This window comes from Haliotis asinina, chromosome 15 (assembly GCF_037392515.1).
Source record: "Haliotis asinina isolate JCU_RB_2024 chromosome 15, JCU_Hal_asi_v2, whole genome shotgun sequence".
Lineage (NCBI taxonomy): Eukaryota > Metazoa > Mollusca > Gastropoda > Lepetellida > Haliotidae > Haliotis > Haliotis asinina.
The window spans coordinates 25878266-25906016 of record NC_090294.1 but is presented as its reverse complement, the minus strand read 5'-3'; the positions used below and the strand labels follow the sequence as shown (position 1 = coordinate 25906016).

The 27751-nt window shown below is 41.3% G+C and overlaps 2 protein-coding genes across 2 annotated transcripts; one reads left to right on the top strand and one right to left on the bottom strand.

Annotated features, from left to right (window-relative positions):
- Positions 1-917: 917 nt before the first annotated feature.
- LOC137264940 (myeloperoxidase-like) lies at positions 918-27751 on the top strand. The gene is made up of 13 exons (XM_067800291.1): positions 918-1107; positions 1913-2042; positions 2717-2916; positions 3634-3834; positions 4891-4945; positions 8669-8775; positions 10860-10961; positions 11913-12011; positions 12762-12922; positions 13700-14253; positions 15387-15556; positions 16185-16284; positions 27340-27751. Exons 1-13 carry the CDS (start codon positions 918-920, stop codon positions 27749-27751), a joined length of 2481 nt encoding a protein of 826 aa, XP_067656392.1.
- On the bottom strand, positions 22591-25591 carry LOC137265886 (E3 SUMO-protein ligase ZBED1-like). Its single transcript, XM_067801346.1, has 3 exons — positions 25013-25591; positions 24593-24728; positions 22591-24211 (listed from the first exon to the last, which is right to left on the bottom strand). The coding sequence occupies exons 1-3, from the start codon at positions 25577-25579 to the stop codon at positions 22899-22901; spliced, it is 2016 nt and encodes a 671-aa protein (XP_067657447.1). The 5' UTR covers positions 25580-25591; the 3' UTR covers positions 22591-22898.

Below are 27751 nucleotides of genomic sequence, written 5' to 3'. Positions count from 1 at the left end.
TAGAGCACCGACCTGACAAATGACCGTCTTAGCATGTATTAGTGCCGCCAACTGGCGCTTCTATTGTGCGCGAAGGGAACCCAGGTTGTCCTCGATTATTTAAGTGTAATGCGATGGGTGAAGCTCGTGGCCTGTGTCTGCAAACTCCGAGTTCGACAATGGCAAGTGCATTTGTTTGAGGTCAGTTAAGACAGTCCAAGACAGAAGTTTCAGGCTTCAATCATCGCTTTCTCGTCCATCTCAATTTGCACTTCCAATGATGGTAAGATGGCTTTCCCGGCAGAAGGGTTTACACAAACGAACGCAAACCTGTTTATTCTTCACCCTCACGAGGGTTTTCAGGATTAGTAATACAAATACATGTATATCACAGGTTGCCTGTGATGAAAAGGAATGTATCTTTGATATAGGTAACACGTTATAATTCTTATGCATCGGAATCCTCGGTTTCTTTATTTTAGACCCGTGAAGATCCAGGTTAGAACTGATCTTCAGCAACCCATGATTGTCGTAAGAGGCGATCGGGTGGTCAGGCCCGCTGACTTGGTTGACGCATGTCATCGTATCCCAGTTGCGAGGGGCTATCATCGTGTTGCTGATCAGAGGATTTGTTTGACTCCATTATTTGTAGACCACTTCCAATATACAGTGGAGCTGGAATATTGTTCGATACGACATTAAACAGCCAGCCAGCCAGCCAGCTTGTATGATTATTCTGTGAGACTCCCACCATTTATCATCTACCCCTATCGTGATATAGCTGGGATAAGTCCAAAAACTCAATCAGATATACGGTATAATCTGAACTCACGTAATCTGAATAATGGCACAAACACATTCCATTTTAGAAACGTGTATCAAGCTCGCCCAATCTCTATGCATGCTTCTATTCTGTGTCTTCACAGGATTCTTCCACAATGCCAGTGTTGCCTCTGGTGCCTTTGCTGTTGGCAACGTGTCATATTTTACCGGCCGTGTCCAGTACTGACCGGAACAGACCGAATGGAGGTCCAACTTTCACTGTGGCACAGAAAATGAAGATATATTCCCGGGCTGAGATGCGGCTTGAGGAGGAGTTGAAAGAGGAGGGCGACTTTAGATCATCGGGTAAACAGTTACAGTTTAATCAACGTTGATTAATGATTCTGGAAAAGAAAGAAATAGTAAATTTCGCACTATATTAGTGTGTCTATGGATTCTGGTGCTTACATAGGAAATATTATATTTAGTTATTGTTCGTCCGTCGTAGTTCGTCCGTTCACCTTGCAGTAAATGGGTCCTGTTAGGTTTTAACGTGCCTTCTACAGTGCCTCACTGGCAGTTTGGATCTATGTATACTTCGAAGAGCGGTAGAAATTAATGCTGGCCCTCAGACTGTGGTAATTTTGTCACGTGCGTGGAAAAGATCTGTGGACAGCTAATATCTTGAATTGGACAGCATGGTAACTGGTAAACCAACATGGCAAGTAGATCTTTCCTTTCTGAATGAAACTCAACAAACGCCTGACATTCAAACGAGTAAAGGAATATTAAGGTAGCCAAGTGGTTAAAGCGTTGCCTCGTCATGTAGAAGGCCTGGTTTCGATTCCCCACATGGGCACATTCCGGTGTACCACGCTGTGGTGTTACTGGAATATAGCTAAAAGCGACGTAAAATCGTGGGGTAGTCTTGTGGTTAAAGCCTTAATTCGTCACACTGGTTCGACTTTCAGCATTCCTCCCTGATATTGTAAGTTCTGATTTCAAAATCCTTACTCACTTATTCAGGTTTTAAACAAGAGCTATTTCATGCTGAAATTTTCATATCTTGAAATAGAATCCAGTCTCATACCTGTGTGGCTTCGGACTTTTCTTTGAAATCATGCTGACAAACCAATGTAGTCATTTAAAAGCACGTCCATGTTTATTTCAGATTTGAAATTTTCGAAGCCAGGGTCGACTGCTGACCAGCATAACCAGTTCACGTTTACTACATCAGAGAGCGTTAAGCGAGGAAGGCAACATCGTCTTCGTCTGCTGCAGGTCCAGGAGTTGGTGGAGGAGTAAGTTACCTTCTTTTACTGACAGTTTGGAAGTGTGGAAGTGTGGAGATGTAAGTGGCAGATGGCAGCTGGGTTTCTCTGTGATTAACTCCTCGTGTGGCGATATTCCAATCAGAATTACTTACGGTTGCAATTATAGCAACCTTTTCCAACAGTTCCAATTCCAAACAGTTCTAAAACAAGCATCTTGATTAATAGTTGCCCGAGGAAATCCAGCTGATACAATGTCTTTCTTTCGTATGGAAAAGAGAAATGTCTATCCATAATTTCAAGGTTAATTTAATTTAGACATGTCTTAATCCTTATGAAAATCACGGAGCACAGGTTTTCACATCTTAGGTGTCACTCTCCCGAGAAACGTTAAATGATAAGTCTTACAAAGACTTGAAAATGGGAACAAAGGAAATAGTATACAGATTGAATGATTAAAAATAAAAATTGTATAAGAGTGTTTAGCGATCTTTAGATGCGATGGTATATGGTTGAGACACAATTTTGATGGGCGATGGGGTAGCTTAGTAGTTGAGGCGTTCGCTTGTCACGCCGAAAACCCTGTTTGATTCTCCACTTGACATAGTGTGCTAAGCCCATATATGGTGTTCCCGGTAGTGAAATTCATGGAACATGGTAAAACCATGCTCACTAACTCGCTCACAATTATTGGTGTCTGTCAGGGGAAACGTACCAAAGGTGGACATCCCGGAGCTGCTTGCACGAGGTTTGGGCCCAGAGATTACATGCACAAGTAATCTCTCGTGTAACAGTTCCTATGAGTTCAGGACACCTGACGGCAGCTGCAACAACTTAAAACATCCCACTTGGGGTATGACGCTCACGTCGATGCGACGGTGGTTGGCCCCGGAATATGATGACGGTATGCGGATGTTGAATATAAGTGAACATGTTCGAGTGTAGCTGTATCGTTGTCGGTTTTATGATTCCAGCTGATTGAGATACAACGCCACATCATCCATCTCTGTCCAGAGCCCTTGAAGACCCGGTCTTTCCGCAACCCATGCACGTCGTGAGAGGCGTGTAAGAAGTGGTATCGGTTGGTCAGACTCGCTGGCCTAGTTGACTATGTCATCGTATCCCAGTTGTGTAGATCGAGTCTCTTGCTGACGGTCACTGGATTGTCTTGTCCAGACCCGATTATTTACACTCCACCGCAGTACATCTGGAATATTGCTGAGTGCGGTGTTAGACAACAAAGAAAGAAGCAATTCAGCGTTATGTAATCGCCATCATTCACTGGCGGTATTACCATATGTGGTTTCGAAACTGCTATAACATCAGACTGATTATGCTGACATCAAAAGGTTGTGAAAAGGTCATAGATGGCGTTCCTCTTACAGACCACTATGTTTCTTTAGGTTTTTCGTTTGTTTAAAAAATAGTACTTGTATATGATGGCCGAGTGTAAATAGTCGAGACAAGCATTTATAATTTAATCCTTTTAGGTGTATCCAGGAAGTAATTAAAAACTATAACGAACTGCCAACAATGGACAAGCTGTTCCTGTTGCAGTTCTACATACTGGCCATGCCATTCAATTATTACCTTCATAGACTCCCAGTGTTACAATTTTCAGGAATTTCCTCTCCAAGAGTGAAAGCAGTTGGTGGAGGGGACTTGCCCAGTGCCCGTCTGATCAGCACGACCGTCCACACCCCATCCACTGAAGCTGACCGCCACGCCAACTACACCCACATGCTGATGCAGTGGGGTCAGTTCCTGGATCACGACATCACCAGCACACCGACTCAACAGCTGGAAGTGACGGAGAACGATGGTAGGTGTCTGTGGTGGTAGTGTCGGATATAGGGTGATAGAACGATGCCATGGTAGTCTTTAATAAAGGAGTGAGTGAGTGAGAAAGTATTTACGCCGCTTTTAGTAATGATCCTGCAATATCAAGGCGGGGGACCCCAGAAAATTGAACCCGGGTCTTCGACGAGCGAACGCAGTAATACTAAGCTACCCGACAGTCGAACATGGAATGATTCTATCTACATAAGTTATTTATGTGTTTATGTTTACACAGGGAGAACGGAAAAGTGATCGTTCTTAAGTTATGGCCTGAGGATTATTTTAATTGCGTGCGTGTGCGTGTGCGTGTGCGTGTGCGTGTGTGTGTGTGTGTGTGTGTGTTAAGGCACCCATTTTGTTCTCCGGGGGTAGGCGAGGATCAACAAGTTTGTGTACATGTACAGGTGGTGGGGGTGGGGTGTACTTAATTTTTACATAAGAGGGTCATTTTAGGGGGTGGGGAGGGGTCATTCATATTGTACATGCTTCGCCATGAAAATCAGGAGAGTCAAAGACAGATGGTGGTGGTCATTCTCTGAATTTGGGAGGGTAAATATTTACACATTGATTGTAGGATAATGAAGGGGGTTATATGCTGGCACGTCCAGAAATGGTCATTCTGTAGAACGAATCACGTGAAACTACATAATCAAACTGCTATACTTTTGTTCTAGTTTTAACCACATGATATTGTTTGTGTATGCTGGGCTGAGATCAACAGAATCAATGCGAAATGTGATGTGAAAGTGCTACCATATTGCAACGATTTTCAGCCCTCAAATGACAGTTACTCAGTTTTAATTATACAGGCGGGATGTATACTGAACAGAGAAGAAACGCAACTGTGGCGTTAAAAACATAAGGACAAAAATTCACTGGCGCGTCAATGAAAAGCGGAATACGAAATTGATGAAATGAAAATTGTAAATATGTACATGTTGCAGAAAATGAACAATTAGTATATGTTTGCAGGTGTGCAACAAGGCAACAAAGTTTCCTTAACGAGTGCTCCACGATGGTTTTCCGTTCATTTTTTCAGGAACAACTACAACTGCAGTGACGCTTGATTGCTGTGGATCTCAACAGTCTAACAGGTACAGATAGAGCTAGGAGAAATATACAGATACATCATTATTTCACTGTATGGGGAGACACATTGACATAAACCTCATGTTTGCTTATCCCATATCTAGTTTGCTATTCCCTGAAACATATAAAATATAAACATTAATGAAAAAAAGTATTGTTTAAATCATAAATTATTATCCATATTCATGAGAATTCTCTACTAATAGATTCCTCACATAAAGCTCAAAAAGACACTGACCAGTAAGACATGGACTGGCTGTCCGAGTTGGTCTTGATGAGTGGTGTGTCAGTCTTTAATTGTGCTTCTTAGAATGTCCCAGATGGTTACGGTAATAAAGCTGAATTTTGTCATGATCACTACACAAGTTCGTTTAGATACTTACACACACTCATCAGCTCGCACTCTAAGACTTAATTATAAAAAGAAACTGACGTAAAACCCAATCAACCAATAATGAACCAGAGCTCCAGGTGATTTTTCAATCAGTTGGGTATTTACTCCCATGTTTGTTTATGTAATGGCATGTTTTGAGGGGTAACTAGCATTTTGTCACTCCCACTAGTTACTTTTACACAGACTCTCTTATCCTTATTGGGTAATTAGCTAAATATACATATGGAAATTAATTAAGCAACACCAAATTCAAAGACACATAAAAACTTAACAAAGTTTAACGAAGTAATTTTGATGATTGATTATTCAATTTTGATGTATTGACATACAGCATGAGCTTTTCATGGGTTGATATGACGCGCGTGAAGCTTGCACAGCGCACGTGCATTGCTTTAACCTCAACTTTCGAAAAATGCACTTTTTCCCTGGGGTGTTTACAAGCGCAGGTTGTCGATTGCATTCGGTTTTTCATTCAATTCAATGTCATGGCACGCAGGAAATTATCAGAGGCCACTCGTTGGCAAATAATCGGCATGAGGAATGCTGGTATGTCTCTAAGACAAATCGGGACTCAAATCGGACGACATCATTCCATAATTTCAAAACTTTTGAAAAAATACCGGGCCACTAATGAAGTTAAAGACCTGCCTAGACCAGGAAGACCCAGGAAGACCACAGTCCGGGAGGACAGAGCTTTACTGAGACTTGTACGGCGCAGGTCCTTCGACTCGAGCTCTCGGTTGAGACAGGAGTGGCTTCCAGGGAGACCCATCTCGAACAGGACTGTTCGGAATCGTCTGAAAGCTGCAGGATACCGGGCAAGGAGGCCAATCAAGCGACCCAGACTGTCTCCAGCCCATAAGGCAGCCCGACTGGCCTGGTGTAATGACCGTTTGCACTGGAACATTGCCTCTTGGAGGAAGGTCCATTTCTCAGATGAGAGCCGGTTCTTGCTGCACATGGTGGACGGTCGTACTCGGGTCTGGAGGCAGAGGAACACAGCAATGGCTCCACGGAACATCCAGGAGACTGTGGCCTTTGGGGGAGGTTCCGTTATGGTATGGGGGTGCATTTCCATGAACTGCAAGTTGGATATCATTACCATCCGTGGCAACCTTAACGGTGTTCGTTACCAACAGGAGGTTCTTGACAGGGCTGTGGTACCTCATTTTGAGAACCATCCTCTGGCAACGAGACCCATATTTATGGACGACAATGCTAGACCTCACAGGGCGCATGCTGTAAATGATTTTTTGCGGCAAAATGCAATTGACAGAATTCCATGGCCTGCCATGAGCCCTGACCTCAACCCCATTGAACATTTGTGGGACTTTATTGGCCGTCGTGTGAGGCAGAGAGACCCACCAGTCCATAATCTCAACGAATTGACGGCTGCCCTGCATGAGGAGTGGAACAGGATCCCCCAGAATCAGATCCGGAGACTCATCCAAGGAATGAGGAGGCGTCTGGAATCGGTGGTGCGTGCGCAGGGAGGACACACTAGATATTGATGAAAGTCGGTGTGCAGACTCTCAGATGACTGTTCTTTCTTTCCATGTGACATTTGTGTTAATACACCTGACAACAACGTCTGTGGATGAATAGTAAATTGTGTCCATTTTTTCATGAATTTAAGACAGTTTTAAGAATTTGGATTTCGTTGCAATAAAGCAAAGTCTTGATACTTTTTCCCTTTAAGTTGTTTGTCAGAGATCGTCTGTTGAATAAAAAAGTGTCAAACTATATCAACCCGGCATATTTTGATTGTCAGAACACTTCAAAGTTGCTCCAATAGAAAAAATTGGGGTGTTGCTTGATTAATTTCCAGGTGTATATATAAATGTATAAGTTGTATTTTGTAATTGTCATATTGCCAAACAGTTGGCAGCCATTTGTAAAGTCTGAAAATGAAAGTCATGTGACTATTACAGTAAACCCCGGACAGTGGCTAGCGGCTATATAACAGTGTGTGTGTTTGTTTGTTTGCGCGCGCGCGCGCGCGTGTGTAGTTTTGAGTGATTCTAATGCGTTTTTGTACTCCCAGGGTACTTGATGTAATTGATTGAGGAAATGTGATTTTTATTGAGTAAACTATGCAAATACGCGCCTTATCTGGTGCTCTGGGGAGTATTCTTTAAACACCAACACTGATATCACGACTTCGCAAAAACATTGAGCGTATCCTGACCCACCAGTAGCACATATCCACTTGACGTAAACCAAACAGGAACTTATTCGTGACTCTTCATGCACATCAGTGAGTGAATGAGTGACTTTAGTTTTACTCCGCACTCAGCAATGTTCCAGCTATGTGGCGATAGTCTGGACCAGACAATCCAGTGATCAACAACATGAGCATCGATCTACGCAATTGGAAACCGATGACATGTGTCAAACATGTTAGTCACCTCTTACGAAAAGCATAGTCCCCTTTTATGACAAGCATGGGTTGCTGAAGGCCTATTCTGCCCCGGGACCTTCACGGGTCTCATGCACATCAGACACAGCTGAGCGAATATCGCATCGTTTTTGTATTCTGAATTGCGTGTCGTCTTAGATTCACATTCTGGCTAAGGTCTATATGCCAACTCCTTGGCAGATTCTCAAATGCGGGTCATGTTTACAGTCTTGGCGAGGTCTTTGTTAGATATCGTCAAACGTAAAGGATAATATAGACTTTATAACTACCGCAACCTTCACCTTCCCTTCCATGCTGTTTATATAAACCTGAGTCTATGGATACTATCGGGTGCACGATAACTAAGATTAAAGATGGTGAGCATGTCACCGCCTTAGGCAACATCTCGGCAATATCATGACGGGAGCTCAGGAGATTGGCTTCGCAAACAATGTGGAATCGAGTTTACCCTGAAGTAAACTTTTTACCACTGGTGGGTATAAGTCCTAACAGTTCAACTCATCTATTAAAAAAAAGCTCTATTTTATGTACCCAAGACGTTAGTGTAAGCATTGTCCATATCTAAATCTAAGATTTCTATCTCTTATAAGCTGCACCGAAGACCAGGGTTCATTTCCCCACATAGGGGCAATGCTCGAACCCTATTTCTTGTGTCACATACTATTTATTGCTGGAATATTGCTAAAAGCGACGCAGAATCACAAACACACGATTTTACTTTGTTTGGATCATGAGATGCTGTGCCATTTACACAAAAGCAAACTAAAGAGCAGCAGTGCATTATTGCAATCCAGATGCATTCAAAAGTTTTTGAAACGGTTCTTTACACAATATTTTGTCACAGCAAATGTTAATATTTAACAGGGTACGCACTGGCCGTTCAAATCGGTTCAAGATAGCCCATTTCTTTTGCAGACCCCAGTGCTTTCCAATTGAAATCCCTGCGGGAGACCGACACTTTAGTTCTAACTGTATGAACTTCGTACGTTCTGTTCAAGTAGAAAACTCACAGTGTCAGGCAGGTAGGCTTTTCCCTTGCATAGTCTGTTTGCACTGAAAACGTACCGAATGAATTTCACTTGAAACATAAAAAAATCGAAAAAAGTGAAATTTAATTCCGAATCCTCATAATTTTACCTTGCCAATTGAACACTTAAATCTCAGAATTATATTCAGTAATAAAAGTTGTTCAACAAACGATCATGATTTCAAAACGCTTTAGTTGTTTATTTTAGAAGGGGGTATGCACATTAAAGGACGCAGCGAGAACAAGAAGGTCTTGTTTCAGTGGCATATGTATAAGTTGGATGTTAGATAGAATAGGGATCTATGGATAACAACTTCTTTAATTCTAAAGCACGACGTTTTTATACAGGTTCTTGAAAACAATACAAGAACCAGTATCGAAACGTTGTGCTCTTGAATGAAAGAAGTTTATATAAATGTTTTAAGAGAACGAGAAGGGTTGGTCTACGTTAACACATCATGTACCCCACGTGTGTTTGTTTCTCTGGTCCAACTACTGCGCTTACCCCCTTGTAATACAAGCCAATAATAACGACTTGAATCTGTAAACAACCTTTATCCCAAGTTCAGTAACATTCCGAGACATATTTTCCTTTGGCAAGGGCGATAATTCGCAAACATAATTTCACTTTATTTGGTTTACTTGTTTGTTTAAAATGAAATTCATCGGTACGTTTTCACTGCACCATAGACGATATCGTATTGAGGAGTAATTACAAAATTAATATAATGTAATATTCAGAGTCCTTGTGTAAACACCTTGTGACAAAACTAACCTAGGTAGCTTCAGCATGTTTAGACGAAACGTTTGTTTGTTCTTAAATATCGTATATGTTCATGGCGTCAAAATTCATGCCAGGCCCGTTTGTGCACCCTCTTCCCATCTGTGTAATTGTAGCTCCGACAGAACAGAATATATTTGGACGGAACGTTAATTTAAAGTATTGTATATGTTCAGGGCGTCAAAATTCATGCCAGGCCCGTTTGTGCACCCTCTTTCTATTTGTATAATTATACATGATTATAGTTCCGACAGAACAGCATATTTAGACGGGACGTTAATGTAAAGTATTGTATATGTTCAGGGCGTCAAAATTTGAAATTTCATGAACTTTTGTGCACTCTCGTTCCATTTACATCAATACAGCTAGCGCTCCGATAAAACACCATTTTTCAGATGAAACGTTAGTTTAAAGTACTGTAGGGGCGGTGGGGTAGCCTAGTGGTTAAAGCGTTCGCTCATCACGCCGAAGACCCGTGTTCGATTCCCACATGGGTACAATGTGTAAGGCCCATTTTCTGGTGTCCCCCGCCGTGATATAGCTGGAATATTGCTAAAAGTGGCGTAAAACCAAACTCACTCACTCACTCACTTAAAGTACTGTATATGTTCAAGGCGTCAAAATGTGTGCACTCTTTTTATCTTGCTCAAAATGCATGTTTTTGTATATAGGTATAATGCCGCAAACTTTAACTCATTTTAATTTATTTCGGCTATATTGGAGCGTTATCAAAATGAGTGATTGAGTCAGTTAACCAGCAATATTCCAGTTATATAGCGGCGGTCTGTAAATAATCGAGTCTGGACCAGACAGTCCAGTGATCAACAGCATGAGTATCGATCTGCGCAACTGGGATCCGATGACACGTGTCAACCAAGTCATCGAGCCTGACCACCCGATCCCGTTAGTCGCCCCTTACGACAAGCATGGGCGCCTTTTATGACAAGCATGGGTTGCTGAAGGCCTGTTCTACCCGGTATCTTCGAAGGTCTTATCAAAATGACTTGGTCATGGGCAAGAATATCTCCTTCGCCCCAAACGCACGTTTCCGTGGTAGTAAATGAAGGAAAGTCTGTTTAAAAGTATCATGATTCAACTCATTATAATTTAATCAAGCTATATTAGAGTGGCATTATAATATCTAGCGCATGGGGAAAGATACCTGATTCTACTTTTACCAAAACTTCATGTTTTGGGGGTATAGACGTACTTTATTATGTAGTATATATTGAAGGTGTTAATATTTTGTAACTATTGCAACGTCCTCTTGCACATTTTTTCTTATGCGTTATATGCAGCTCCCGTGGAACAGCTGAATCAGATCACTGCCTGTATAGATGCTTCAAATGTGTACGGGTCATCACTGGAAGAACAGAACAAGCTGCGGTCATTTGTTGACGGTGGGTGCTGATTTCATTACCGCTGGGTGGTGCCAAACATAAATCAATAGACAAGTGGGTCAGTGATTGATGTACTTACTTCCTGGTTTGAAACTGGCGGCTGAAACGAACATTAAACTGTAGTAACGGAGTCAGGGGGCGGCGGGTAGCCTAGCCGTTAAAGCGTTGGCTCGTCACGCTAAAGACTCGGGTTCGACTCCCCACATGGCCATAATTTGTGAAGTCCACTTCTGGTGTTCTGCGCTAGGATATTGCTGAAAGAAATGATACTTGGGTTTTTAAACAAACACAAAATATAACGCAGCCTTAAAGGCTGATGAATACAAAGTATCAGATAGTGAACGAGCTGGCGTTATAATGGAAAATTAGTATGTATGATCCATAGTTTAGCAGTTGGAATCCGTCTACACTGCGCAGAATACAGGAACTACCAGATTCGTGCACATTGAGTTTGTTATTGTTTGGGTGCAGACTTGCAGTTTCATGGAATTTGAGCTTTAACTGTTTAGTTGCTCTGGATTACAGGTTTCTTGTCACTTATTAAAAGAGACTGAAACTTTAAACTACACATTCATTTGGGAAATGACTTCAAATATGACAGTTCAAAGAGAAAAATGTTATGGTACTGTAACAGAACATCTCTATCGCAATAGTTATCTTCTCAAGCACCCCCCAGGGTTGACAGATTGGTGCCAGATTGATGTTGTGGGTGTTTGTACAAGAAGTACGGTTGAAATGGATGTTCGTAATTCTGGGGAAGATACAGTTTTCAAGATAATTGTATCTGATATCCAGTTGTTTACGTATCAATGCTTTTAATAACAATATGACCAACACTAACAGTCCTGAAGATTTACCTTTACTGTCAGTGGATTTTCATCTACCATTGTTGAGAACACAGGTGTTTAGGAAGATGAAACCTGTTTGGAGTATTTAGTTTATTTATTTCAGGATTACTGAAAACGATTGAAAACCATCTGCCTAAAGCTGATGAAGGTGACGAAGATGAATGTACAACACCAGACAGCCCCAACTATTGCTTTTTGGCAGGTAAATAAGTTAGCACATGGCTTTCGTATGTAGTCTTCTTTTACATTTTGTGAAAGGGTAATGTAGACACAGATCATACTCCCGCCAGTATGTCCCCTTAAATTGCATAACTAGCTGTAGATTATTGAAGTGACGCTATTGTCTTTTGTTTTCGCCCTGTCTTCGTCGGGCATGTAACCGATTAGACACCACTTAGACAAACCTTGCACAAATCTCCTGTCTGGTTTCCGACATCATGGTGCCTGACTTACTGGTGAAAACCCTGTTAACGAGAGCCCCTCTGCAGAGCATGCATGCCATCCTCGTCAGGGAACAAGAGCTCTTATAAAAGATCCGACCTGTAAACATTCTTAGAAGCAAAAACACTTGATTTGTTTTAAAGTGACCACTGCTAACATATAGATACCGTATAATTTATTTCTTAAGGTGACCACCGTGTAAATGAGAATCCCACTCTGCAGAGCATCCACACCATCTTCACGAGGGAACAAGAGCTGTTATGAAAGAAACGACCAGTAAACATTTTTGTTGTTTTGCTGTTAAGTGGCCAGTGTTGACAGACAGATACAATATAATTTATCTGTTAAGGTGACCACCGTGTAAATGAGAACCCCACTCTGCAGAGCATCCACACCATCTTCACGAGGGAACAAGAGCTGTTATGAAAGAAACGACCAGTAAACATTTTTGTTGTTTTGGTGTTAAGTGACCAGTGTTGACAGACAGATACAATATAATTTATCTGTTAAGGTGACCACCGTGTAAATGAGAACCCCACTCTGCAGAGCATCCACACCATCTTCATGAGGGAACACAACCGTATTGCAAGGAGGCTGAAGCAACTAAACTGTCACTGGGGGGATGAAAGAATTTTCCAGGAAGCCAGGAAAATAGTGGGAGCTATTATGCAGGTGATTTATTATGATAAAAGCTGTATTGATCGACCTTTGCTCGAAGTTGCTGTGAAATTGGTAAAATGATACAGACTGTGAGTGCTTATTACCGTTGTAAAACAATACAGTTAGCATAAAGATCATGTGCGCATTCGAAGTTAATTAATGCACTGAAATTGGATACTGTGCTCACAAAAACGTTATGCAATGAGTGTTAGTGTTTCTTTTTAGGTCGCTGTATGTGTAGTTTACTTTTATTATATATTTAATATAATTTTGTCTACTTCCTGCAATGCTATGGTATTTGAAAAATCTACAATGCTATGATATTTACTGTTAGATTAAAATTCTTTTCTGAAATTAAAGAAAGACAGCAGTGAGTATGTGAGTTTAGTTTTTCGTTGCACTTAGTAAGTAAATATATCTGGACCATATATTCCAGTGATCAACAGCATGAGCATCGATCTACGCAATTGGGTTAAGATGACATGTGTCAGCGAACCTGACCACCCGAGCCCATTAGTCGACTCCTATGACAAACACGGGTTGCTCAAGATGAACTTTAACCCCCCGGATCTTCACGGGACTAAGGCTGAAATGAAATCGGAAAACGGATCCTGTTCTCACTAATGAATTATAAGACTATCAATACTATTCTGAAATAGGAAACAGGATGGATGTGAATTTGTTTAAATGGCACATGGTACATGGTTTTCAAATCAGTGCTTAACCATTGCTACAATATTCTGATCGAACTTTCACAGAGACGTAAATGAACCTTTTCCTTTCTTTTAGGCTATCACTTACGGAGAGTATCTGCCTATAGTTCTCGGTAAGGACCAAATGACAAAGTATGGTTTGGCACTGGGATCAGGCTTTGCTTACGCCAATATCTACAACACAACAACCGATGCCAGCATTCGATCCGCCTTTGCTACGGCGGCTTTCAGGATGGGACACTCAATGATTAGAAGCTTCCTCAACAGCTTTGGTAGATCCTACATCAACCTCGGAAATGATAGATTGAGCGGGAGTTTTGGAAACACGAACCTGATTCTAAACGTTACCAACAGAAATGTAGATAATTATATGAGAGGATTAGTTACGGACGATATGCAGGGTTCAGACAACAAGCTATCTCAGGAGATCACCGACAATCTGTTTGCTGACGGCAATGGGAACAGCATGGATCTGGCAGCGCTCAACATCCAGAGAGGAAGAGACCACGGGCTCCCGTCTTACACCAAGTGGAGGAAGTACTGTGATCTTCCAGACGCTACCCAGTTCTCAGACCTAGCCTCTACAACCCACACAACAAACGCTGTCGATCGTCTTAGAGACGTATACAGGTGAGTCAGACGTCTATATATCAGTTAGTGTGTACGTGCGTGCTCGCACCCGTGTGAGTATACATACAGGTGAGCTGAATTACAGATCCAAACTGAACTTGATGGAGTGAATGTGTGAGTTTACTTTTACGCCGCGTTCAGTAATTTACATATGACGGGATCATGTGGCCAGGTCGCTGACTTGGCTCGTATCTCAGTTGCGTAGATCGGTGCTCAGTCTGTTGATCACTGGATTGTCTGGTCCAGATTCGATTATTTACAGACCACCGCCATATACATGTGGCTTAAATATTGCTCAGTGTGAGGTAAAACTCACTAACCTGACGAAGGTCTTTGGCTGACGAAACTAGCACTGGATATTAGCTCAGTTATGCTACTGTCAGCGAGCGATCTTTCGATAAGCATTGTTTCCTGAACATCAGTTTTAACCGCTAAGTGAAGAGAGTCATTGACTACGTTATAATCTACTGGAACTGAACTTTATCTCTAGTGTTACGATTAGAACTGTTCCCCAAAACACGTGTAGGACAAAACACTGTCATGGTAACCAGATATGTCATGGTTGTTGCTTACAATGCCAACCATTTGTTTTTGTCCGACCCAGACTGGAATATTGTGGAACATGAAAGACTGTTTGTATGATGTTTAACGTCTCATTCAGCAAATTTTCTGGCACAATGACAACGATCTGTAAATATCGAGTCTGGACAAGACAATCCTGTTATTGACTGACGACAACACACCACACACCGGATGAAGAGAATGTGAAAATTCGTTTTAGATACATCATGCTTGTGTTAAATCCAGTGATGATATCAGCTGGATCCTAAAGGGGAGCTTTTTTCTGCCCACAGCATCAGTTTAATTTACCGTTAGGGTTTCATCTCCAGCAATACTGACAACATTGACCTCTACCCAGGAGCTCTGTCGGAGGAACTAGCGCCGGAGGATTGGTCGGTTCACATTTACCTGTCTGATGGCACCGTGAAAGTGTCTGTTGATTGCAGGGGCAAAAAGGTTGGAGCACTGGGCCGCATTCAATAAATCTCTCATTAAACTTGCATACCTGATGCAAAAGAAATCAAAGACGTGTTCCTAAAGATGCTGTAGTAGATGTATCTGCGTCTTTCCAGTGATGTCGACGACATCGACCTGTTTCCTGGGGCTCTGTCTGAGACACCTGTTCCAAGGGGACTTCTGGGACCCACATTCACTTGTCTCTTGGGGAAACAGTTCCAGGCACTGAAGGAAGGAGACCGATTCTGGTTTGAAGAGGACAACGACAATGTTAGATTCTCGCGATGTACGTTTTTCTATACAAACGTGCGTGCGTATATTGTGTTAGCGTTAGTGCATGTGTGCATTAGTGTCTTTGTCTCTGCATGGTAGTGCAGGCTTGCGTGTGCGTGTGTGTATGTGTGTGCATGTATGCTCGCACGCAATAGTGTGTGCATGCGTATGCATGTATGGTTTGTATGTATGCACTTTCTTGCGTGCGAGTGTATGCATCCGAGTGCGTATATGTGCCTTAGTACACCTGAGTGCAAGCAGGTGTATGTTTGTTTGCCTGTATGTACTTGATTCGATTGTGTAATCCTTGTACCTGACAATATGCCCTCGCCCCGCAGCATGTTGTGACATGTTTGCATGAATATTCGGGTTTGAATGGGTCTTCAGTAACCCGTGCTTGTCGAAGAGGCGGTGGTCAGGTTCGTTGACTTGGTTGACACAAGCCACGGGTCATAGAACGATGCTCATGCTGTTGATCACTGGATTGTCTGGTCCAGGTCAGATTATTTAACAGATCACCGTCATATAGCTGAAATATTGCCGAATGCGGTGTAAAGCACCAATCCAGACTGAGACCTCCCTGAGAACAGTAAACACTTTGAAAACACACACATGTTGAAGAGAACTATATATCTGTGCAGCCCAACTGAGGGAAATCCGGAAAGTGACACTGTCACGGGTTGTATGTGACAATACCGATTCCTACAAGATCCCGAAGAACGCGTTCGTCAAGGGACCTCTGTGAGTATATCAATGTATTAGTTACACTGCACAACTTCAACATTGTCAGGACCATTTTAAGTCAATATCCCAATATTATATCACTTTTTTCAGTTTGTGTATATGATTTACTGGGCGTTTTGTAATAAATTTGACATGTTGTCCCTGTACAACCGTTATGCCTATGGGCTGTTACCTACTGGTAACTGTTATCATATGTTAATTAGTGAGTGATATGTGCCTGGACCGCTTTAACATTCATAGTGGGTGGATCAACAAGATTTTACGCCGCTTTTATCAATATCCACGTCACATCACAGGTATGCAACAAATCTGGTTTTCTCAAAATTGGGATACGATGTCATGTATAACCAATTAAGCGAGTCTGGCCACCCGATCCCGTTAGCCGCCTCTTACGACGGGCATGCGTTGCTGAAGACCAGTTGTAACCGGATTATATTCACATGTGTTGTGAACAAGCGTGCAGCAGAGCGAGCCTCATCGGTCCTGCATAAGCCATGAGGGTGACTACTTCAGCACCTGCAATCTTTCTTTATCTTATAGCCATGGGGTTTCCGGAATATAATGGGTTCACGGAAGCTATGTTTTTGTGTAAGGGTCACAAAAATGAATATTGTGGCCGGGTTCGGGAACATAGATAATAGTTCTACCCTGTTGGTCTGTAGATACATTGCGCAGTTAACGATTTCCACAGGACGCAGACACAACTTCGGTATATGCTGGCTAGTCGGTGGGTTTGTTGTTTTACGCCGCACAGCAATATACCAGCTATGTGGCTCGGTCGGCAAATTATCGAGACTGGATTAGATAATCCCGTGATCAACAACATGAACATCGATCTACGCAAGTGGGATACGATGACATGTGTTAACGAAGTCTGTCCGCCCGACCCCGTTAGTATCCTTTAACAATAAGCATGACGATAATGAGTTCTAACCCGGATATTCACGGGTACTATATGCTGATTGTAGTGTTTGACACACTGTTTATTATTTTCGTATTATTTATCAATCCGAAGCTAGTACGTTTCTTGCCCTGTGACATCGCTGTCTCTTGTTTTCATAGTGCCGTTCATTTTTTTAAGAAATCGTCAAGCTTTTCTCTCATGTGGAGACTTTTATGTTTTTGTTCGTATATTGCAAATCACTGCTGTGAATTGCCAAAGGTTTACAACTTACTATTTACCAGATGAATTTACGTCTGCTTGTTTTATCAAATTACCATTTTGTTTGGCACCCGTGGCGAGCCACCTCCTCGTGGTGGGTGCTGGGTAACGCCAAGAGCTCGCCAACACCCCCGTAGTGGACCCGGGGGGATATTTGGTCCACCAACCCGTTTGCCGTGGGTTGCGTCCCGTGTCGGTGGAGGACGGGATCCTGGTGGTTGAGGACACTGGGGCTTTTAACTGCGTTCCATTGCCCAACTTTGGCCCTTACTTCACCTAGACGGGTGGTAGAATCGGCCCGTTTCTATCAATCGGCTGGTCACGCAAAGCCCTGTGCTATAACTCTGTAGTGTTGCACAAAAATTTGAGAATTGTATGTTTATATTTTCTAGCCTTGGCGAATTTCGAAACAGAATTTGAAAACGTTACTGTTTATTATTGCCTAGAGTCGTATCCCAGAAGGCGGTGGCTCATGGGCCAATCTGGTGGAATCATTAATCTTTTAATTTTTCTGCTGGAGTATATCATCCGAGTATCCTTGGTGCTGCAAGCCGGAGACCCGCTTGTTTTTAGCATTGTCCTTGTGATACTCCGTGGTGGGTGGGGAGCTCGGATGATGAACTATTCAACCATAACCATGGCTTCTCAAATCCCCATTACAAAGAAAAAACGTCCACTTGACAATGATCCAGATGATAACGACCAAAGACTGTCCACTTCCATTGATTACTGGCCACGTTTTGTCGTGATTGAGACTCAAGATAACAGCAGACTGAAGTTGAACCCTTTTGCGATACAGAAAGGCATACAAGGAATTGCTGGTGACGTCAAAAATATCAGACGTTTGCGTTCAGGTGCGTTGCTCGTTGAATGCAACAGAAGACAACAAACTACTAACCTGATGTCTACCACCACATTCGTCGGCATTCCAGTATCAGTATCTCCACATAGGACACTTAACACAAGCAAAGGAATCATCAGGGATAGAGATGGATTATTTGCCGACATGTCTGAATTTGATATTGTTTCAGAAATGAAAGATCAAGGGGTCACGTACGTTAAGCGTTTTACAACACGTAAAAACCAGGAGACCATTCAGACTAATACCTACCTCTTTTCATTTTCCTCTCCAGCAGCTCCCAGATCTGTAAAGGCAGGCTATTGTCACATCAATGTAGACACCTATATACCCAATCCATTAAGGTGTTTTAAATGCCAGAAGTTTGGTCATGGTGTTAGTACTTGCACATTGTCTGTTGTGTGTGCTCACTGTGGTGAGAAGACACACACAACAGAAGATTGTGACAGTGACTTTAAAAAATGCACCAACTGCTCAGGTGACCATTCTTCATTTTCTAAACAGTGTCCAATTTGGAAAGAACAAATGGAGATAAATAAAATCAAATTTACACAAAATATATCTTTCTCTGAGGCCAAAAAACTGGTAAAAAGATCTGATCTTCCAGAAAGTTATGCTACAATAGCAAAAACATCATCGGGTTCTAGTTCTAAAACAACATCAACCACAGGCTGCCAAACTACCTTGACTTGGGTCAATTGTGATTCTCCACAGCCTTTGTGCACTGCTATATCATCACAGACTGAGGAATCACTTCCTAGTACCTCAAAGTCGTCTTCTGATCACAAATCATCAGCATCTCAGTCACATTCAAAGTCTCAATCAACAGCTGATAGTCGACAAACGGTGAAAAGTAAACCGAAGCCAAAGCCTGATGCTTCAAAACAACAAAGTGGCAGAGCTCCTAAGGGGTCACAAAATAAAGTTCAATTGTTTAATAAATACGGGTCTCTTGAAGACATGGACGTTTCTGAAAACGTCCATTCTAGGGCACATAGCTTGTCGCCCTCCAAAAGAGTGCGGGGTAGATCCCCCATAAATCCCCCCAAAAGATAGTTTATTCCAATAATATTGTACAGTGGAACTGCAGAGGATTAAGGACTAATGTACATGAATTACAGCTATTAGTCCAAGATTTTACACCTTCAGCGATATGTCTCCAAGAGACATATTTAAAACAAACAGATATATTTGACCTTCGTCATTTTAATGCATATCATTGTTTTTCGCCTCCGGGTGATAGAGCCACTGGGGGATCATCCATTCTTGTCAGACAAAATGTTATTCAAAGCCCTGTTTCGCTTGTTACTAATATGCAGGCTGTTGCAGTAAGAATTACTTTACATGTAGCGTTTACACTTTGCTCTCTTTATATTTCGCCGTCTTCGGCGTTTGCCAAAACCGATCTTCAAGCTCTATATGATCAACTGCCGAAGCCCTGTATTATAATGGGAGATTTAAATGGGCACAACCCACTCTGGGGTAGTGTAAATACAAACACTAAAGGTAAATTGTTGGAGGACTTTTGTTCTGACAATGATTTATGTATTTATAATGATGGTTCCAACACATATTTACACCCTGGTACAGGGACTTATTCTGCTCTCGACTTGTCACTCACAAATTCAGAACTACTTAATGAATTCGAATGGTCAGTCCACGATGACCTCTGTGGAAGTGACCATTATCCTACTGTATTAAAAGCTGTTACTCCATCTGATGTTCCTCCATCATCAAGGCGGAATTTTAAAAAGGCTAACTGGGCTTTATATGAAACACTGTGTTCTGAAAAACTTAAACCCCAACGTTTTATTGACGTTCCCGATGCTATTAAATGTTTTTCTGATGAATTGAACTCCATAGCTGATGAGTGTATACCAAAGTCCTCTGCAGTTCCACATATTCGAAAACCATGGTTCAACGATGACTGCAAACAAGCTAGGAAGGCAAGGAAAAAAGCAGAACATTATTTCCGTCGCCATCCAATGGTGCATAATTTGAATAAATTTAAAATTTTAAATGCTAAAGCGCGGCGTACGTTTAAACAGAACAAACGCCAATCTTGGCAAAATTATGTATCTAAAATAAATTCTCGGACACCCATGTCCAAGGTATGGAACATGGTCCAAAAAATTAAAGGTAAAGGTACTAAATCTACTGTCCATCATCTTAAACATGGAGATCAGTTACTTACGGATAAATCAGATATTGCAAATAGACTGGGCGAAACCCTCGCTAAACACTCTTCCTCCTCTAATTATTTACCTAAATTCCAGCAGTATCAAAAACAACAAGAAAAGAAAACTATCAATTTCAATTCTGATAACGGGGAAGATTATAATGAAACGTTTTCTATTCATGAACTCCATACTGCTCTTGATCAGGCTCATGACACTGCTACAGGAGCTGATAACATACATTATCAACTCCTGAAGCACTTACCAGAATCCTGTTTGGAGACGCTGTTATCAATATTTGATGATATTTGGACTTCCGGGAAATTTCCTTCTTCATGGCGTGATGCCATAGTAGTTCCAATACCTAAACCTGGACGCGATCATACGGATCCATCTAATTATCGTCCGATTTCATTAACTAGCTGTGTTTGCAAGACCATGGAACGCATGATAAATAATCGACTTGTTTGGTACTTAGAAACAAATAACCTTATAACAGATATACAATGTGGTTTCCGTAAAAACAGAAGTACTGTCGATCACTTAGTGCGTTTAGAATCATTTGTGAAAAATGCACTAGTCAATAAACAACATGCTGTGTCTATCTTTTTTGATCTTGAGAAGGCATATGACACAACCTGGAAGTATGGCATTCTGAGAGATTTACATGATTTCGGTTTGCGAGGTCGTTTGCCTGAATTCATAGGCAAATTTTTAAATAATAGACAATTTCAAGTCCGAGTGGGTTCTATCCTGTCTGATCATTACAATCAGGATCAGGGAGTTCCACAAGGCAGTATTTTGTCAGTCACACTTTTTAGTATAAAGATAAACAGTTTATCAAAAGTTTTAAACGATTCAATTGATGGATCGTTATTTGTGGATGATTTTAATATTTCTTGTCGTGGTAAAAATATGCATACCATTGAACGACAACTACAGTTGTGTTTAAACAAAATTAATAAATGGTGTCTTGAAAACGGCTTCAAATTTTCTAAATCGAAAACTAACTGTATACACTTTTGTCGTAAATATATACCACATAAAGACCCTGAACTATCTCTAGATGGCACACCAATTAAAGTTGTGAAGGAAGCTAAGTTCTTGGGTCTCATTTTTGACTCACACTTAACGTTTTTACCGCATATTAAATCACTTAAGACTAAATGCCTGAAAGCTCTTGACTTGTTGAAAGTGGTTTCAAATTCAAAATGGGGAGGGGATCAAGCTACCCTTCTCCATCTATATCGATCTCTCGTGCGTTCGAAACTCGATTATGGCTCCATCGTCTATGGTGGAGCCTGCAAAAGCAACTTAAAACTATTAGATTCAGTCCATCATCAAGGTCTAAGACTTTGTCTTGGCTCCTTTCGAACTTCACCTGTTGACAGCCTGTATGTCGAGGCTGACGAACCATCTCTTGAGCAGCGACGTATAAAATTAGCTTTACAGTATGTAACAAAACTATATTCAAATGAGTCCAACCCTGCATATAACTGTGTTTTCAATCCTCTGTATGAGGATTTACACAAAAAGAAATCTTCTCTTGTTCCGCCTCTGGGTTTAAGAATAAAACCACTTATTTCTGCTGCCAGCATTGAGCTGGAAAACATAGCTCCTTCCCGTCTTCTTTCTTCTCCTCCTTGGCAGTTGGTTAGGCCACAAGTTGACCTAACATTGACGACTTTTAAAAAATCAGAAACGAATGAATTACAGTATAAACAAGAATATAATCAACTGAAACATAAATATAGCAATTATAAATCCTTATTTACAGATGGGTCCAAGGGCGGTGGCGCAGTTGCTTGTGCCACTGTCATTGGATCCAGAACAATATCTTCTCGATTACCAGATAATAGTTCTATTTTTACTAGGGCTGGATATTGCCCTGATTTTCATATTGCGATATATTGCAATAATTTTAGAGATATTGCAATATATTGCGATATATTGACTAGGGGGTTTCTGCCCATACACATACATCATAAATTCATTATAGCTCTCTGTGTGTGACATCAAGGTCTAAGTTACCGTTACACCATTCATTCAGGCGCCCTGTGTATCGCTGTAAGCCAGTGGTTTACAGATAAATAACAAGATATGGAGACAACATGGAATGTTTAATTGAAGTATTGCAGTTTTGTGAACACAATAATAAAGGTAACAGAAATAAAATAAATATGTTTTGGCACTTTGGTTGTTTAATAGCCTCCAGACTGACCTAAATTTAGAAAAGTATAACATTTTGTAACAAATGATAACACTATGGAAACATAAAAATAGTTGAATCAAAGGCAAGTCTGCCACCAGTAATCTGTCAAAGTTGTCCACATTAGTGGAAATGCACCCATTACCACAAACGAAAATAAAGTTCAGTTGCACACTTTGCGAAATCATTCCTCACACAAACTGTTCACTTCAAGTTCTTCTTCAGGAACAGAAGCATGTCCAGATTGTCGGGCTTCAGTGAAGCTCTGTTGGGTGTAATAATGTCTCCAGCTGTGGAAAATGCGCGTTCAGAGGGTACGCTTGTGGCTGGGACACAGAGCATCATTTTCACAAACACAGCTAGGATTGGAAACCTCAACTGATTTACTTTCCACCACCCCAAACTATCACTGCTGAGGGGAATCGGGCCGTCATTAAAGTACCTGTCAACATCACGTTTTGCCAAATCGAAAGGCGATTGGGCAGGTTCATCATCAACAATAAATACGTCACCAAGGATTCCCTCCAACAGACTAGGTTTACTGGTGAAACTGTTACCTTCAGAGTCTACTGCTTGTTTTGATGAAGTAGTGATGTCTGTGGAATCCTTACATTCAGGTTTCACATTAACAGGCACATTTTCCTCAATGTATGGGAGGTTAGGGAGAGCAGGGATAGATTCTGTGGGTTCAGTCTTTACAGTGAGTAGCTTGCGCTTTTCTGTAATCAGTCTGGCAGTCTCAGTCGTGACCTTTTTAAAAACATCATACTTTTCTTCATCACTGAGGAAAGGCAAATGTTTAAACCTTGGATCCACTGCTGATGCACAATACAGCAAATCTGCCTGTTTGACATATCTTGGCTGAAGGTCTGATGTCATGATCTCTTTCATTTCCTTGATGGTGGCACTATCTGCATCGTCAGGTCTCAGTGCAACAGTGAGAAGGTGATGTTTCAGAGGCATAATGACAGAGGCAGTTGGTGTACCTTCAGAGCAGAGAAGTGTTGTCATATCTTTCATTGGTTTTAAGAAATGGACAACCTCCTCTGCAAGACTGATTTCATTATCAGTTAGTGACGGTAAATCTCCCTTTGTCTTGGAAGTTTCCTTTGCCACAAGCGCAGTAATGATAGCTTCCCGCATTTCCAAAAATCTTGCCACCATGTCAAAGGCGCTGTTCCAGCGTGTCACACAATCAATGATAAGGTCATGGTTTGGGAGAGCGAGAAGTACAGCCCTATCTCGCAGGACTTGATTTGCTGGTGGACTGCGATGAAAGAATCCAACAATTTTTCTCATCTTTCCTAGGATATGTGACACCTCTTTCACCTTGAGGGACTTTTGCACAGCGAGGTTGAGTGTATGTGCTAGACATGGTACATGGAGGTTGGACTTGCACAGGTTTACAGCCTTAGTTATGTTTGCTGCATTGTCTGTAGTGACAGGGGGAAACCCAACAGTAGTGTTGACCCGCCAATTCTGTACAGCACTTTGTAATTCATCAGCAATGTTCTGAGCTGCAACATGAAATATAGAATATCATATTAATTTTAATCTTTGATCAAATTAGACGAATTCAGTAAGTTTTAGTAACATTCATGCAAACAAATGTATATTTAAATCTGGAATCTTAAAAAGTAAAATCAATATTGAACCACTTTCAGTTAATATTGATTACTGAATGGGTTTCTGAGCAATGTTTTAAGGGATTCGTTTGGATGGAATGGATTCATAAATAAATTTGCAAAGATAATTCCTTATACAAATTTGTAAAATTGTTTGGATTTTTTTTTGACAGCTTGTAACATTCACTATCCCAATGTGCCACCATATTGATACGGCATTCAGTGATTTATCAAAAGAACAAATGCTTATTTAATATTTACACATTCAATTACCTGTGTGGCTTTCATTGAGGACACGTGTCTGAAGAACTAAGTTGACAATTTCCCAGTCCTTGTTGATATGGCATGAAGTGATAGTCAGGTAGCTATCTGTAGCACAACTCGTCCAGCCATCGGTTGTTAACGCAACCTATGTAATTATACAGAATGGTGGGTTTCAAAGAACAAAATCTGTGCAGAGTTACAGGCGGTAAGATTGATAATTCGTTTATTCAATGATAAATAAAAGAAAGATTCAGTCTAAAATTTTAATTGATCATTGAAAGATACTGTGATGTGGCTTCCATATGTACAAGAATCTTCTCCCCAAATGTAATATTTTAATTATTTATGATTTTTTTATGTCAGTGAAACAACACAACATTCAAGCAAGTTGAAGCAGTTAAGAATGACTCTACTACACAAACCACATACCTGTTCAGCTTCCTTCAGTTGTATCAGAATTTGTCTCTTTGTCTCTTCATACATCTGTGGAATGATTTTATTGGCAAACGTATACCGTGAGGGACAGCGGTATTTGACATCTAACTCAGACAGGAGTTCTCGAAATTCATGATCGTCTACAATCGAGTACGGCCGAAGTCCTCTTACGATGAAACGTGCTATCTTGTTTGTGATTGACATCGCTCTAGGTGAAGTGGCCGAGTACTCCTTCTTTTTTTCGAACACGTGGGTGATAGTCTGTTGTAAACACTGTGGCGCACACTCGGTAAGCACTTCTGGCTCAAGTTTCACTTTCCCTTTCCCCAAAGTGACAGTCTGAGACGACATAATCTGTTTCTTGTGGTGAATACGAATGTGGGAGCTCAGATTGCTTGTTCCCCCGCTGTATTTGACATTTACGTTACAGCTATTGCACACAGCTATGTTCTCTTCAACCTTACCATCAGAGATGCGTTTTTTGAGTCCGAAATATTTCCAAACATCACTTTTTCCACGCTTGTTAGGAATTACCTCGTATTCTCGAGGGGCATCCGCCATTTTGTTGCTAGGGAAATCAAGGGCAGATAATTCAAGGGGAGCTAACTCTGGATGACCCAATATATTGCAGAATTCGAACCAATATCGCGATATTCGTATCGTGGGACTCTATACCGGTATATACCGGTTTACCGGTAATATTGCACAGCCCTAATTTTTACAGCAGAAGCTAACGCCATATTAACAGCTCTCAAATATATTCAAAGACACCCTAAACGTAAACAATATATAATCTATTCCGACTCTCTTTCTTGCCTTCAGGCTATTAAAAATATCTCTTGTAAACATCCACTTTTAATAGAAATTATTGAATTGTATAATAATCTTGCCACTGGCCAATACGACATCGTCTTTTGTTGGTTACCCAGCCACGTAGGTATTTCCGGTAACGCAATGGCCGATCTTGCTGCCAAGGCAGCACTCAACAAATCTGTGACACCACTTCTTATTCCATACTCTGATTATAAAGCTAGCATTAGAACTTACATCCGTGATCTGATGCAGAAGAAGTGGGACACCCAAGTAGGTATAAATAAATTACATGAAATAAAACCGTATATAGGTTACACTTACTTGGGTTGTCAGTCCAGATTTGAAGAAGTTATTTTAAGACGATGTCGTATTGGCCATACTAGATATACTCATGTGCACCTTTTGAAAGGTGAGGATCCTCCGTTTTGTATCCCTTGTGATGAGAGAACCACGGTCAAGCATATCCTGCTTGACTGTGTTGAATTCTCCATCACAAGGGATAAGTATTTTACAGTTAAAACAATGAAGGATCTTTTTACTAGCGTTAATTCATATTTAATTATTGGTTTTTTAAAAGAGATTGATTTTTGGGTTGAATTTTGAATGTTATGTTGTGTAAATAGATGTATTTTAATTATTGGAAGTTTGGATTAGTAACTTGAATTGTTGGTGGCTGTACCCTCGAAGGGGGTTGAAGTATTGTAAAATTATTGTCCTCCTGAGAGGGTACGTAAGTCCAAAAGCATTCACAGTAAATTTAAACTTTCCACTGTTCTTAATCGTAGTATATGTGTATTTTTAATTTTTGGCTAGATGTGACTAAATTGCTGACAGCTGAGGGGATGATGTAAATCCAACTAGGGTCCATGCAGGTAGCAAAGGTACTGTAAGTCCCCATGGCCCCTAGTATGGTGATCTACCTTCAGTTGTTGGCAATCTATAGCCTGATTTTATGTTGTATTGTCCGAATAGTGATATTAGTTTTAACATTCCACACTAGTTTTAATCCCAGTTGTGATATTCTAGTTGTTTTACTGTCCCTCGTTGACAGGTTTTTTATAGTATCCATATATTTCACTTCAGTATTTAACGTTCTCGTCACGATATGGCTGAGATATTGCCGATGTGACGTTAAATATTAACTCACTCACTCACCATTTTGTTTTGAGACTGAGTGAATAAGTGAATTTAGTTTTACGCTACTTTTAGCAATAGTCGACCAATAAGACACATTGGACCCTTTTGAAGAATAGAACCCGGGTCTTGACGAGCTAGCCGTGAAGCTCTCCCCCTGCCCCCCCCTCGAGACTGATAACTAAAGGGACGCGTCAAACGTAATTCTAACAATATGATGATTACAACATGGACCTGTGACTCAACTTCCTGTTGAGATTTTACGTAATTTTGTGACTTTTCCAAAAAGTTTCATGGGGAACATTCATGACCTGTCTGGGTCACGAACTCATGCATGTTCCTCAAAAGCTAACCGTGCATATTTTTCATAACAGCGTCTGGTGCCATTCTCTTGATGAGATGAACCTGGCATACTGGAAGGAGCACAAGCCTCTTGGACAATGGACGCCTTGGCAGCAATGGGGCGCATGCAACAGTGGTCGACAGTCCAAGACACGCTCTTGCACCACGTGTCTGTGCGTCGGTAAAGATGCCAAGAAGAAGGCGTGCGTGAATCCGTGTGATGAAGGAAGCTGGGGCCCATGGAGCGAGTGCAATCGTGGACGACGTACCAGGCACTGTTCTTGTAAAGACGGGTGTTCGCGAAGGCGCAGGTCATCGGAACGCTTGGACAAAGGGGAAGCTGCTACAATGTCTCAGGGTCGTGTGTTTGGCGACGAGGACACTGTAAAGGCCACTGCATGTATGTGTTCTGGTCTTGCTAATCAGGACATGCCATGTGTTTAG